Source organism: Paroedura picta, chromosome 1 (genome assembly GCF_049243985.1).
Source record: "Paroedura picta isolate Pp20150507F chromosome 1, Ppicta_v3.0, whole genome shotgun sequence".
Lineage (NCBI taxonomy): Eukaryota > Metazoa > Chordata > Lepidosauria > Squamata > Gekkonidae > Paroedura > Paroedura picta.
The window spans coordinates 79,555,574-79,571,432 of NC_135369.1; the positions used below are offsets into that span (position 1 = coordinate 79,555,574).

At 41.9% G+C, this 15,859-nt stretch overlaps 1 protein-coding gene across 8 annotated transcripts in view; it reads right to left on the reverse strand.

Annotated features, from left to right (window-relative positions):
- LOC143840945 (cation channel sperm-associated auxiliary subunit epsilon-like) overlaps positions 1-15,859 on the reverse strand; it is a 127,679-nt gene that overhangs the window by 37,142 nt on the left and 74,678 nt on the right. For all 8 annotated transcript variants that reach the window (XR_013232503.1, XR_013232499.1, XM_077344437.1 and 5 more), the window contains 3 exons: positions 9,869-9,936; positions 3,345-3,420; positions 214-266 (listed from right to left, as the gene is read on the reverse strand). Coding sequence is in view for 6 of the 8 variants with exons in the window: in XM_077344437.1 (XP_077200552.1) it covers positions 214-266; positions 3,345-3,420; positions 9,869-9,936 (197 nt within the window). In the remaining 2 variants the exon portion in view is untranslated. The remainder of the gene's footprint in view (positions 1-213; positions 267-3,344; positions 3,421-9,868; positions 9,937-15,859) is intronic.

The following is a 15,859-nucleotide window of genomic DNA, read 5'->3' on the forward strand; positions in this document are numbered from 1 at the left end:
GGAGGTGGTGAGCTCCCCCTCACTGGCAGTCTTCAAGCAAAGGTTGGATACACACTTTTCTTGGATGCTTTAGGATGCTTAGGGCTAATCCTGCGTTGAGCAGGGGGTTGGACTAGATGGCCTGTATGGCCCCTTTCAACTCTATGATTCTATGATTCTATGATTTGTTACTAAATAAATAACCAAGAGTAGGGAACTGAAATTTTAACTTGCCTTTTAACCCTCAGGTGTCGAGAATGAGGGCAGCCAATATTTATGTGAAAGAGCTAGGGGGGGGGGAAATTTTCAAATTAATATTACATACATTTAAAAACAGTTTCCATATTTTATTTAACAATATAAATACTAAAAAGCAAAGAAACCTATAACTATGTAAATGTATGTTCCCCTTGCCCCAACTCCTTTTGTTGCTTGTTCATATCAATAGTAAACAAACCAAAATACTATAATATCTTGTCTAGTTTTTCCCAGTTCAGAGGTTTTTCTTCCAAAACAGCAATTATAGGCTACCACCCCTCCATAACACAATACTCTTTTAATACTAAGTAGACAATAAGTTTTAGAATTGTAATAATACACATCAAAAATTTTGCCAGCTACAGATATCAAGCTGACAGGTCCAGATAACTATCAACCCGTTTTAAAGCAGTATAAAGATGTCATTTCTATACATCCACACACCACTTCCCCACAATTATGATTCTTTTGTATGGAATGAAGCAAAGTTGTGGGAATTAAACCTGAGAGTGATGATGCAATGCAGTGACTGAAGGATCAAATCTTGCTTTGACCATGACTGATTCTGCAGTTATGATTTGCCGGCATGTTCTCACCACATTGGATTCAAATGTAGACTCTGAATTTGTGCCTGGCAGTCTGCATCTGTGGTTTTCTCCAGTCACTGGTCAGGACTCCAATCACAGCATGTGTTTTTCATTTTCTCTGGAGAATGGGCAGTCACACCTTCCATCATGCCTTCCCACTTTTTGGGAGGCCTAAACACGCACTATAGCGCACCCGCAACATAACATAATTAGAATTAAAGAAAAATTTTTAAATTGTTCACAGTTGATACATCATTACTTGAAATGGAAATAGAGGAGGAAGCAGACTCAAATTCCAAGCTTTCTCATTGAATAACCATGAATTTTCTCCCATAGGAGAGGGAGAAATTGCATTTTTTGAGGATTATCAAACCGTGCAGCAAACAAGGAGTGTATTTGGATCAGTATCTGAAAGCATGATTTTTGTGTGAAAGGCTTGTTATTCTGCAGAACCCTAGGGAAGCCATTGCAGCATTTCGTGGTAGCGGAAGCAGTCTATGACATCATTACGCCTCCCCTACATCGAGGCAGAGATACTATTTGGTGAAACCATGTATTTCCTGGCCTATATGCTAGTTTTCCCAGAAGTCACAATCTCAACAGTGGTACACTGTGAGAATACAAAAAACAAAATATAAAATCCACATGTATGCAAGGCCAATAAAATACTAATAAATGCTGGCAGTATCAACACAAATTTATATATCAAAAATTCATCCATTCATATTTAACTTACAAATTCAATACAGTGAATAAAGTGATAGGTTCTCCAAGTATCTGCAAGTTTAAGAATATTATTTTTGTAAGTTTATTATGCAACAATTTTGATATATAAATTTGAATTGATACTATCAGCATTCATGGGTATTTTATTGGCCTTGCATACATACTGAATTTTTGTTTTTAGTTTTCTCAGAAGGCCTAAGTACATACTTTTGGAACAGTTTCAGGCTGGGAAAATGGTGCAGGAAAGAAGCCTGAAACACGTTCTCCTCTTGTACCACAGTCCTCATCCTAATCAGACGCCGCACTTGCAGAAATTGAGGAGGAGCTACAACTCACGTTACATTTATGACACATGGTAAGAACCCAGATCCAAGCACTATAATTCATATGTGAAGAAACACTTAGGTTTTGACCCTGAAATTTATTTATTTGAAAGATACTCTACCTTTGATTTCTTATGTTAATAACAGCAAGATTAGTTTTTTGCTAAAGCAGTTTTAAGTAAAATAAAAAGGTAACATGAGAATTATAGGAGGAAGAGACACCCTGTGAGGTGGGTGAGGCTGAGAGAGCCTTGATATCACTGCTCGGTCAGAACAGTTTTATCAGTTCTGTGGCGAGCCCAAAGTCACCCAGCTGGCTGCATGTGGGGGAGTGCAGAATCAGCAGGAGGAAATCTGTTTTCTGCAGTTTCCATGAGGAAATTGCTAATTTTAAATCTAGTAGAAGACTCTTGCGAGTCCCTTGGACTGCAAGGCGAACAAACCGGTCAGTCCTAGAAGAGATCAGCTCTGACTGCTCTTTAGAAGGCCAGATCCTGAAAATGAAACTCTTAATAATTTGGCCATCTCATGAGAAGGAAGGACTCCCTGGAGAAGAGCCTAAAGCTGGGAACAATTGAGGGCAAAAGAAGAAGGGGACGACAGAGAATGAGGTGGCTGGATGGAGTCACTGAAGCAGTCCGTGTGCACTTAAATGGACTCTGGGGAATGGTAGAGGACAGGAAGGCCTGGAGGATCATTGTCCATGGGGTCGCGATGGGTCAGACACGGCTTCACACCTAACAACATCAAGGAGCTTTCCTTTACTAACCTGCAAGAGGTGTGTGTGGTTTGACATCTGCTTGTGCTGAGAGTGGATAAAACAGTTGCAAGTAATGTTTTTGTAGCCTAGTGTTGCAATTGGCCAATGGCAAGGGAGTAAGTAACACAGTGAGAATTTGCCACAATCTGGGCACTGGAAAGCAGGCTGGGATAACTGGAAAGCAGGCTGGGACCAGGAGGCAGGGGAACAAACATGGCACTTGAAAATGCAAATGGTGGGGGAAACAGATTTCAACTATTTTTTTTTTTGTACTGATTCCTGATTTCACAAACTAAACACAGTATGTGTATGCAAAAAGTACAGGAAATTGTTTATTGCAATGGATTTCCCTTTTTGCAATTACAACCTTTTCTTGTCATATCACCTGGTGTTCAGAGATACCTCTGACCTGTAATAACTTTCTAGGAGGCAAAACGGTGGGAATTCTGTTGGCTTTGCCATTATTATATTCCAACCTATATTCCAACTGCCAAGTTGTGCTGCTTATTGTATATTTCCTATTCTATTGAAATTATGAAGATTTTTGGAGTAACACCTTCAAAATAGATTGCAGGTAGGAATTCTTTCTCATTTAAACATGGAGAGAATGGATGGAATATGTAAGTAGCTCTTATATAGCAAGTCTTAATTTAAAATACCAAAAGTGCCAGTGCCTTAATATTCTAATTAAGATTTTCATTCTGTTCTTACCACATTATTTGATCCACATGTTTTTCCAAGTGAAGAAGGTTTCATCTCAATTGTCATAACACCTGTTGATTTAGAGCTAGATGGAAATCCCCCCAGAAAAACAGATGTTAAAAATCACATGTGCTTTAAAAGAGATTGTTTTCATTATAAATTTATCTAATTTTTTCAATTTTCATATTACCAATGTGCACTAGTTTGTCTGGTCTCTCAGTATGCAGAGAACATTGTGTGAAAAGTACTTACTGTTGTCTATACAACACTGAGATATACCACCATGTGCTTATTGATGCATAGCATTTTAAAAATAAATTTATCTCAAATATACTTGAAATTACTTACCTGTAACTAGAATTCTTTCTTAAAATGTGTTCACACATATGAATACTATATGTATAATTGGAGCTGTAGAAACTTTGAGGATAATGCTTAATGAAGACAGACTAGATTCAAAGTTGCCTTCTACCTGTAGACAGGTACTTTCATAAATACGGGAAATGATTTTCAATCATTTTATCTTTCCACTGTAGACTCCATGTCACATCTTAACACAGCCCGCGGCGGCGCGGGCACTACGGGCTAAATAAAGCCGTAAGGGCTTTGTGGGAGGAGTTAGGGTGGGCTCTGTCCGGGATGAGGAAGGGTGCCGATTGGCCCCTTCCTCCGGACAGACCATCGGCCCGGTCGATTTCCGCCCTGCCGACAAGGGAGCAACTGCGAGCCTCTCTTGCTGGCTGCCTGACACGTCAGGAGGCGCGAAGCACCTCTCGCCATGTCAGGCCGCCTCCCAAGGGAGCCCGCGCCAGCCGCGCTCCGCACGGCTGCTGGGGGCTCCCTGCGGGGAAAGGCTAGTGCCCATTGTATTTAGACATACAATGGGCTTTGCCTCTAGTTGCATCATAATTCTGAACATCCTTTGACCTTCAGGAGCAGCATTGTTGTGAACACAATGAGCTACAGTGGAAGAGGGAAGCAGGAAAGATCCATTCCGCAAGTGGAGCTATATACAATCCTTTGGATCCAGCTCACTTATTTTCTAAACATTGATATTTTAAAAATATTATCTTGATTATAAATCCGCATAATAATTCTAAGTTTGTTCTGATTGTGACATAATTTGTGACAAAGAGTCCTCAGTCATGCAAATTTCTGACCTGCCTGGCTGACAATTTCATTTATCAAATGGTAGATGAACCCACAAGAGGTTCAGCCATACTGGACTTAATACTGACCAACAGGCAAAAGTTGGTGGATGAGCTGAAGGAGGTGGGGACCCTAGGGGGAAGTGACCATATCCTCATAGGATTCCTTTTGAGATGGGGGGGGGCAAGGAAACTTGTAGCCAGACGCAGATGTTGGATTATTGTAGGGCAAACTTTAATAAACTCAGAGACATGATGAGTGTCATACCATGGACGAGAATGCTGGAAGGGAAGGGAGCATGTGAAGGGTGGGCACTACTCAAACAAGAGCTATTGCATGCTCAATCCATGACTATCCCAGAAAGACAAAAACACTGTAGTAGCTCTAAGAAGCCTATTTGGATGAACAGAGAACTTCAAGAGGAACTAAGAAAGAAAAGGAAAATGTTCAGGAAATGGAGGGAAGGACAGAGATCTAAAGAAGAGTACCTACATGTTACTAGGCACTGTAGATCAATCATCAGAAAGGCCAAAGATGAGAGTGAGCTAAGATTGGCCAGGGAAGCCCACTGTAACAAGAAAAGATTTTTCAGTTATGTGAGGAGCAAACGTAAAGTAACGGAGGCAATAGGCCCACTGTTGGGTGCAGATGGACAAACTCTAACGGAGGATACAGAGAAAGCAGAAAGGCTCAGCGCATATTTTACATCTGTTTTTTCCTGCAGGTCAAAGGGTTTAGGCACATCTAGAGTTGTCAGTAGCCAACGGATAGTGTCTGGGTGGCAGGTTGACATGGAAAGAGAGGTTGTTCAGAGGCATTTAGATGCAATGGATGAGTTCAAATCCCCTGGGCCGGATGAAATGCATCTGAGAGTGCTCAAAGAATTTTCCAGAGAATTTGCACAACCCTTGTCCATCATCTTCGGGACCTGTTTAAGGACGGGAGATGTCCCGGAGGACTGGAAGAGAGCAAACATTATTCCAATCTTCAAAAAAGGGAGGAAGGATGACCCGGGAAACCACAGAACAGTGAGTCTGACCTCTGTTGTGGGGAAGATAATGGAGCATAGAATCATAGAATCATAGAATCATAGAGTTGGAAGGGGCCATACAGGCCATCTAGTCCAACCCCCTGCTCAACGCAGGATCAGCCCTAAGCATCCTAAAGCATCCAAGAAAAGTGTGTATCCAACCTTTGCTTGAAGACTGCCAGTGAGGGGGAGCTCACCACCTCCGTAGGCAGCCTATTCCACTGCTGAACTACTCTGACTGTGAAAATTTCCCCCCTGATATCTAGCCTATATCGTTGTATTTGAAGTTTAAACCCATTACTGTGTGTCCTCTCCTCTGCAGCCAACAGAAACAGCATCCTGCCCTCCTCCAAGTGACAACCTTTCAAATACTTAAAGAGGGCTATCATGTCCCCTCTCAACCTCCTTTTCTCCAGGCTGAACATTCCCAAGTCCCTCAACCTATCTTCATAGGGCTTGGTCCCTTGGCCCCAGATCATCTTCGTCACTCTCCTCTGTACCCTTTCAATTTGATCTACGTCCTTCTTGAAGTGAGGCCTCCAGAACTGCACACAGTACTCCAAGTGTGGTCTGACCAGTGCCGTATACAATGGGACTATGACATCTTGTGATTTTGATGTGATGCCTCTGTTGATACAGCCCAAAATGGCATTTGCCTTTTTTACCGCGGCATCACACTGCCTGCTCATGTTTAGTTCACAATCCACAAGTACCTCAAGGTCTCGTTCACACACAGTGTTACCTAGATGCATATCCCCCATCCAGTAGGCATGCTTTTCATTTTTCTGATGCAGATGCAGAACTTTACACTTATCTTTATTAAATTGCATCTTGTTCTCATTTGCCCATTTTTCCATTGTGTTCAGATCTCGTTGAACTCTGTCTCTATCTTCCGGAGTATTTGCCAGTCGTCCCAAGTTGGTGTCATCTGCAAACTTGATGAGTAGTCCCTCCACCCCCTCATCTAGATCATTAATAAATATGTTAAAAAGTACCAGGCCAAGCACCGAGTCCTTAGGTACCCCGCTACTCACCTCTCTCCAGTCTGATGAAACACCATTGACAACAACTCTTTGAGTGCGGTTCTCTAACCAATTCCCTATCCACCTGACTATCTGAAAATCCAAATTGCAGTCCTTCAATTTATCCATCAGAACATCATGGGGAACCTTGTCAAAAGCTTTACTAAAATCCAAGTAAATGACATCAACCGAATTTCCCCGATCCAGCAAACCTGTTACTTGGTCAAAAAAGGAAACCAGGTTGGTCTGGCAGGACCTGTTGGAGACAAATCCATGCTGACTTCCTTGGATCACCAAATTGTCCTCCAGATGTTTGCAGATCGCTCCCTTTAATATCTGCTTGGTTCTCTAACCAATTCCCTATCCACTTAACTATCTGAAAATCCACAACACAGGTCAGACTCACTGGTCTGTAGTTTCCCAGGTCATCCTTCCTCCCTTTTTTGAAGATCGGAATAACGTTTGCTCTCTTCCAGTCCTCTGGGACATCTCAGTCCTTAAAGAGGTCCCGAAGATGATGGACAAGGGCTGTGCAAGTTCTCTGGAAAGTTCTTTGAGTGCTCTCGGGTGCATTTCATCCGGACCAGGGGATTTGAACTCATCCAGTGCAGCTAAATGCCTCTCGACAACCTCTCTATCCATGTTAACCCGCCACCCAGACACTATCCTTTGGCTACTGCCATCTCTAGATGTGCCTAAACCCTTTGACCTGTGGGAAAAACAGATGTAAAATAGGCACTAAGCCTTTCTTCTTTCTCTGCATCCTCCGTTAGAGTTTGTCCATCTGCACCCAACAGTGGGCCTATTGCCTCCTTTACTTTACATTTGCTCCTCACATAACTGAAAATCTTTTCTTGTTACAATGGGCTTCCCTGGCCAATCTTAGCTCACTCTCAGCTTTGGCCTTTCTGATGATTGATCTACAGTGCATAGTAACCTGTAGGTACTCTTCATTAGAGCTCTGTCCTTCCCTCCATTTCCTGAACATTTTCCTTTTCTTTCTTAGTTCCTCTTGAAGTTCTCAAGATATTAAAGGGAGTAAAGATAGTTCTCAAGATAGTAAAGTTCTACATCAGGGTCAGAAAAATGAAAAGCATGCCTACTGGATGGAAGATACACTTCTAGGTAACACTGTGTGTGAACGAGACCTTCCATCGTCAAAAAAGGAACTTGAGGCACGGGTCCACTCTGCTGTGAGGTCAGGTGATACCATCAGTGAGAAAGTCTGTGCATGTACAGTTGCCTAACAGAGCTTTTAGCTAGAAAATCTCAGCAGGCAGGGGCAGTCCCAATGTGGGGCTGCACATCGAGAAATGATGAAAACTGGGTTGCACTGCTGCTCATCAAGTGGTCTTCTGTGCAGTCACATATGGGGATCTGAATCTTTGCAGGCCTGCCTTGGAGAATAGCTAACAGCTTATAACAAACTTCTAGAACAGTGGTTCTCAGCCCGGAGGTTGCAACCCCTCATGGGGTCGTTCAGCCTTTCCCGGGGGGTTGCAGTGGCAACAGCATGGTGCTGGCCTCCTCCATGCTGTCTTGGAGTTCACTGAGGTGGCACAAGGGAGGCCAGTACCATGCTGCTGCCACCACTCCTGCCACCGCTGCTGCCACTCATGCTGGCCTCCACTGCACCACCTCAGTAAGCTCCGAGGTGGCACGGAGGAGACCAGCGCTATGCTGCTTCTGCTCTGGATGCCGCCGTCCTGCAACCTGTATAGCAGGAGCAATGGTGGCGTGTACACATGTGCGCTACTGCCTGTGTGCACATGCCACCACTGCTGTTCCTGCTGTAAAAGCAACAGCAGTTGAGAACCGCTGTTCTAGAAGCTCCCAACAGTGCTCACCCTCTCCTCATGGAGGGTGATTTTCCCAATCAAAGTCATATGATGTGGGAGGGGTTAGAACTCTCCCCGCACTTCTCCTTCATCTCTAGAAAGGTAAGTAAAGTCAATCTTCAGCGGCCCACAGAGGAGAAGGAGGGAGGGTGTGTGACTGCACAGAAGACCACTCAATGAACAGCAATTACAGGTAAGTGCAACCCTGTTTTGATCTTCTGTGCTGTCCCACATGGAAGAATAGCAAGATCGCTCGCCACGGAGGAGGTTAGAAGTTCTAAATTACAGGTTAGAGATTTCAATGTTATCATAAATACGTTCATAAATTGCAACACATCTGAAGTAATTTATTTAATTAGGTTCACTTGCCCGAAGATTTACATTGGAATGTCTACACCTGCTCTCAAGACACGTATATTAGAACACGTGTCCAGATTAAAGCATGGTGTCATTGAGGCCCCCCTCACCCAACGTTTTCTGGATAACAATCACTCTCGGGACCAGTTGAAATTTACAGGCATAGAACAAATATAACAATATGGTTTGGGAAAAGCAAACATTCAAAAATGATTACTACAAAGGGAGACTGAATGGATTTTTAAGTTAAAAACCTTACAACCTCATGGATTAAATAACATAATGGATTTAACATGTTTCCTGAAAAAGAATAGGCTTCCTATCCATCTGTTGCCCGAGTTGGGGCAGGGATCCAGGTGGTAGATGGTCACCCTCACTGACCCCAGAAATGTGTCCATTTCAGTTAAAGAGAGCCATCTGAAGCCTTCAAATATAACCCCCACCCCATGATGGCCAAAGGGCATTGGATCCCGCAGAGCGTTCAGGAATCCCTCAGATTCCATAAGCTGTTAGCTGCCCCAAGTTCCACTCAGGGAGAAGGAGCAGGATACAAATTTGACAAACAAACTAACTAACTAACTAACTAACTAACTAACTAACTAACTAACTAACTAACTAACTAACTAACTAACTTCCACAAAGAAAACTCAAAGCGAGCATGTGCTATTTGTTTCTCTGTATTGCTGCTATTATTGTGTATCAAGTCTCGTTAAATCGCTTTCAACTTATGGTGACCCTATGAATCACCTAGTACCTATACCAGGCTTTCTCAACCATGGTTTCATGAATTTCTGGGGTTTCTTGATGGCCCTGGAAGGGTTTTGCGAATGGATGGAAGTTAATTAATTTAAATATATTTGTAATATTTTTTAAAACTTGTTAAACATTTATCAGATGATATGCTCGTATATAGTCATGTTGATCTGCCCTCCCTCCCAAAATGGCCACTGATGGGCCTGGAGGGGGCAGGAAGGGAAGGGCCCCAGGTGGGTGTGTAAACAGCTATGCTTTTCAACCATCATGCTACTTCTGGGGTTTCTCACAGCCTTGAAAATGTTTCAAGAGTTTTTAAAAAAATTGAGGAAGGCTGACCTATACATTAGCAGAAACTGGCAATTTAGCAATCATTGTACTTACATGGCACTATAATATTTAAGTGGATCTGAGTAATCTGCGTAATTTTCATTATGATAAAATGTTGTAGTCTGTAAGGGATAACAAATAATGACAATCAGCATAATTTTGATGAAAAACTGGATACATAAAATAGTTTTAAAAGGAAATTCTCACCTGGTTATTTTCTGTTTTTTAATGGATACAATGTCATTCCTTTTCTTTTCCTTTATAATGCTTTTTGGCTTTAAGCCTTAAGCCATTATGGATGTCATTTTACACAAAGTTCAGTCTTACTTCTTTGATTCAGAAAGCAGAGTAAAAGAATTTGTATAGGAAGTGAGATACTTCCTCTAGTGTCCAGATGTTGTAAATGCTACAGAAAGTATATATAAAATCCTTTTTGCTGCTAGTAACACCATTGCTAAGGGGTCAGTTAGACTCACATGTTTGTCTGAGGAATGTTTATGAAGAAGAAGAAGAAGAAGAAGCAGCTTTAGGATGCTTAGGGCTGATCCTGCGTTGAGCGGGGCATTGGACTAGATGGCCTATATTGCCCCTTCCAACTCTATGATTCTAAGAAGAAGAAGAAGATGATGATGATGATGATGATTTGGTTCTTATGTCGCATTTCTCTACCCGAAGGAGGCTCAGAGCAGCTTACAGTTACCTTCTCTTTCCTCTCCCCACAACAGACACCCTGTGAGGTAGGTGAGGCTGAGAGAGCCCTGATATCACTGCTCAATCAGAACAGTTTTATCAGTGCTGTGGTGAGCCCAAGTTCACCCAGCTGGCTGCATGTGGGGGAGTGCAGAATCGAACCCGGCATGTCAGATTAGAAGTCTGCATTCCTAACCACTACACCAAGCTGGCTCTATTTATCTTTATTTATTTTTAGATTTCTATACTGCCATTCTCCAACAGTTTCGCAGTGGTTTCCAACTTCATTAAATACAATAAAACCCATAAAACATCCCATAAAAAACAATTACAAATTATCATTATTAGACAGATGGCGAATCAATCCTATAGGCGCCCTAACGCTCACTCCCCCCCATTCAGCCCAAGGGTCAGTTCTCTTATAGTAGGCCAGATCTAATCAACATGGAGGGGGAATCCTCCGATGAAAACACCTGGGTACCGCCCTGGCCTCAACCATAAGCCTGACAGAAGAGCTCTGTCTTGGAGACCCTGCGGAAAGCTGGCAACTCTGGCAGGGCCCTCGGCTCTTCCAGGAGCTCATTCCACTAGGCTGGAGCCAGGACTGAAAAGTCCCTGGCCCTGGTTGAGGCCAGACGAACATTCCCGGGGCCAGGGACAACCAGCAAATTAGTACCCATAGAGCGAAGAGCCCTGCAGGGGGCATAAGCAACTAAGAAGTTTCAGACTGCGTAAAGCCTTAAAGGTTAGTACCAATACCTTGAACTTGACTCGGAAACAGACTGGTAACCAGTGCAGATGTCGAAGCAGCGGCTGAATATGGGCCCTTCATGGTGGGCCACCTGCAATTTCTGGGTCAGAGCCAGGGGTAGGCCCTCATAGAGCGAATTACAGAAGTCTAATCTGGAAGTGATCATTGCATGGATCAGTGTAGCCAAGTGGTCAGAGGACAGGTAGGGCACTAGTAGCAGTGCTTGGTGCAGGTGGAAAAACGCTGTCCAGGCTACTTTCATGACCTGAGCCTTCATAGACAAGGAGGCATCAAAGGTCACCTCCAAATTTCTGGCAAATGGTGCAGGTGTTAATTGCACTCCATCCAGGCATGGGGGATGTGTTTCCTGATCATGCCCTCTTCTATCCAGCCACAGGATCTCTGTCTTGGAGGGGTTGAGTTTCAGACGACTCTGCCTGAGCCATCCAGTGACTACTTCCAAACATCTGGCAAATGTTATTTGGGGGAGGAGTCTGCCCAGCCATTCATTAGGAGATAGAGCTGGGTGTCATTTGCTTATTAATGACAGCCCAGCCCATATTCCCGGACCTGCAGAGCTAGAGGGCGCATATAGATGTTGAAGAGTGTGGGGAGAGTATTGCTCTCTGTGGGACCCCGCAAGGGAGCCTACAGGGTCCAACAGCTCATCCCCCACAGCTGCCTAATTTGTGGGTGTTGTCATGTTGATATGTCTCTTCCCCCCCCACCACACAGAATGCTTAATGTACCTGAAAATCGACTTAACAACACTTGACATGATGGGATTACATAAATTAAGCCAAAATTAAGCTTCCTTTGACTAGAACAGTATAACTTCAGAATTATACTGGATTACTTATTTATGCAGCAATTACTTATATATATAATAATTATTATATATAATTGCTTATACCAAAATTAATCTTCCATTGATTAGAACAGAATAAATCTGGTTCTTTAACCTGAATCATTGTTATTTTCCTTCTTTATGGATAAGGTAAGAATGAAATAGATGTGATATTGAGGAAGCTCTCAGGTTGTTGGGAAAAGATTTTGGAAATCAGAAAGCTTGATTTAAACAGTTGCTTGATAATATGGTAAAAGCAGATAACCACCAAGAGGAGATTTAACTTGTAGATAGACTTAAAGAGAAGAACAAAATTAAAGAAATTCTTTGAAGATTTTTTTTACAGGTTGTATGGGATAAGACTATATGGAACTTCCAAAAATAGACATTGCATTTAGAGTTAATAGTAAAGTTGCACATAAGAAAAATCTTCTTAGAGAAATCTTACTTTGATTTAATCAAATTCATATGATATAATTATGGATGTATTTGGAAAGAATCCCATCCTGAAAACGGATGGAGCAAACAGAGATCTTTCTGAATATCTCACTAGTAATGACAAAAAAATCTGCAATTTTTGACTATAATGAATTCCCTATAAATGTGGCTTTCCATTCTGTTTACCTATACAATTTAGAGGGAAGGTGTTTAGAACAAACAAAGGATTTCTTGACAACATTAGAAGATGAACAATACAGAGGGACCGTCTTTCACTCTATGTCCCTTGCAGGGCTTTGAGTTCAGCAGGCACCAACTTATTGGTTGTTCCCCAGGGATGTTTGCCTAGCCTTGACCTGGTCTTTTCTGTCCTGGCCCCTATATGGTGGAATTAGCTCCTGGAGGTGCTGCGAGCCCTCAGAGAGGTTTTTGCTTTACACAGGCGTTTAAAATGGAGCTCTTCCGCCAGGTTTATGGTTGGGGCCAGTGCTAGAGCAGATGGTATGGATCCCCCTTGTACTCTGGTGCCTGGACACCACTGCACAGTTTGGTTTCCCCCCATGTCGCCCTCATATGGGCATTCCTGTTTAAGGAGGGTTATGTTTTTGCCATCTGTTGGGTTTGCTGTAATTGTAGTTAATTGGGGTTTTATTGGGTTTTATCATTTGGATTGTTTTTGTGTGCCCGTCTCCAAGAGCAGTGGGTTTTAAATCCAATAAATAACTTGAAGTCACAGTTTTAAATGAAAAATAAAAAGATCTAGTCCCTCAATGCCTTATTGTAAACAGTGAACCCTCAGACAGAAGATAATTTTTGACTGAACTATATGCTGCTAGATTCTCAGCTTAGACTAGAACAACTTTTATTTTGGGGGGGTCTGGTTTAATTAAAATACAATTGAATAAAGATATACAACATAAGGTTGCTATCAGTCAATGTGACTGGTCTCAGTAACATGCTTAAATGAAAAAGGCTTTTCAAAATCCTCTAGAAAGAGAGCCTGGACATTGTTCACCTTTAAGAATCTCTTATATAAGAGGGTTGTGAGAATTTGCTGAAGGAGATAAAGAAGTTGAAGAGTGAATTGAAGGGGATCTAATATTGGTTGGGACCTTATATGCAGTATTAGACCTAGAACTGGATATCTCCAATAGTAATTCTCCCCATAAAGCTGTACCTTTGATCTTTGAAAATTGGCTCCAATATAATAATATTGGATGCGCTCAGATTTCTGTCTCCTATGAAAAGAGATTATTCTTTTTATTCATATAGACACTCAATACACTCAAGGATAGATAGTGTTTTTGCACCAGCTCATTTCTTATCAAGAGAAAAGCAAATATATCATTGGTAGCAATGATCTATGCAAATCATATTCCAATCAAATTTGATTTTTACACCAGTTATCCTTAGAAAAGGAGAACTTGGCAATTAAAACTTATTTACAGAAGGACAAGAACTATTAAAACAAATTAAGGAGAAAATATTCTTTAAAAGACTCACAGGAAATATGTTTCCAGGTACTATGGGACTCCTTCAAAGCTTATCTCAGGGGTTCTTATTTCACCACAAAGCAACATTAATATACAAAAAAGGAAAGTTTGATATGACAGATTAATGAAGGAACTGTTTTTTAAAAAGGAAAGTATACTTAAGTTTTTCAGCCCTCTGAAAGAAATAAAAGCAGAGTGCACTAGCACCTTTAAGACTAACAAATATTTATTCAGGGCGTGAGCTTTCAAGTGCAAGCACTCTTCCTGCTTTGGACACGGTCAGGGAGAAGTTAGAGTTATTAGATGCCCATCAGGCAGCAAAGTCTCTATTATTTGGTAAACATAATATTTTCAAATATGCTAATAAACCAGGAAGAAGACTGTCTTTAAGCTATTAGGTAATAAAATAGGCACTAGCAATATCACAGCTGTTGTCTAAAACAGGAGGAAAGATTTATTACTCGGTTCATCTGGTATAAGAATTCAGGGCTATCTTAAAGCATTAGATTCCAATGAAGAACTTTTAAATTCTGAATGGGAAGAATTTCTGAAGGGATAATGATTCTGAAGATAATCAGGTAGCATAAAATCTCATTAGATAAACCAGATAACACTGGATGAAATTTAAGAGATTGTTAGCAATTTAAAAACCAACAAAGCACCATGTCCCAATAGTCTTGCAAATGAATTCTTATTAAATGAACAGTTGGCCTCACATCTTAAGAAGTTATTTGAGGGGTGTGGCTAAAGATGTCCTGAGGGGATTACAGTGCAATCACTGGAGCCTGACAGGGGTCAATTGTGGAAGCAATTGGCAGAAAAGAGGAGGGGTACGCAAACCCCATCTAATTTTTTCTACCCAGGAAGTCCTAGTGAACTCTTGGGGCTGTCTCCAATCCTTTAGGGAGTTTATCTCCCCGGATTACAGGCTGTCAGCATTTCAGGACAAGAGGACAACCGCCATATTCTTTCTTGGACTATTTTTCTTTCTTTCTCTCTTGGAGAAAAGCCTGGAGAAAAGGAGGTTGAGAGGGGATAGCCCTCTTTAAGTATTTGAAAGGTTGTCATTTGGAGGAGGGCAGGATGCTGTTCCCATTGGCTGCAGAGGAAAGGACACGCAGTAATGGGTTTAAACTACAAGTACAACGATATAGGCTAGATATCAGGAAAAAAAATTTAACAGTCAGAGTAGTTCAGCAGTGGAATAGGCTGCCTAAGGAGGTGGTGAACTCCCCCTCACTGGCAGTCAAGCAAAGGTTGGATACACACTTTTCTTGGATGCTTTAGGATGCTTAGGGCTGGTCCTGTGTTGAGCAGGGGGGTTGAACTAGATGGCCTGTATGGCCCCTTCCAACTCTATGATTCTATGATTCTAAAAGAAACTGTTTTAACCCGCTTCTACGATTTATTTACTGCAAGTGAATGCGGTGGACTGGGTGGAGGACAGCATCTGGTAGCCTCAACGAAAGCCATTAATCAACGCTTCTATAAACAACAGCAAGTAATAAATCTGGTTTTGCACCGGACTGCTTTTCGCCTCTCTCTTTCCCTCCCCCTCTTTCTGCCTGAGTAGCCACCTCGATTTGGGGCAGGCTAATTTTCTTAAGTAGAAGAAGAGAACTTAGATTAACAAGCAATAGCAGTTGTTTTGGTTTCCGGAGATAAGAGCTGTGATTGGGAAGATATTGTGAGAACTCTGCTCTAGGACGAGACTATTGGCTTCACTGACTTCAAAACGTCATTTACTAGTGCCAGGAAATTCTGATATGCGACCAGCTCTTAAAGGACACCTTTTTTGGCTATACTAAATTGCTGAAAGTGCTTTA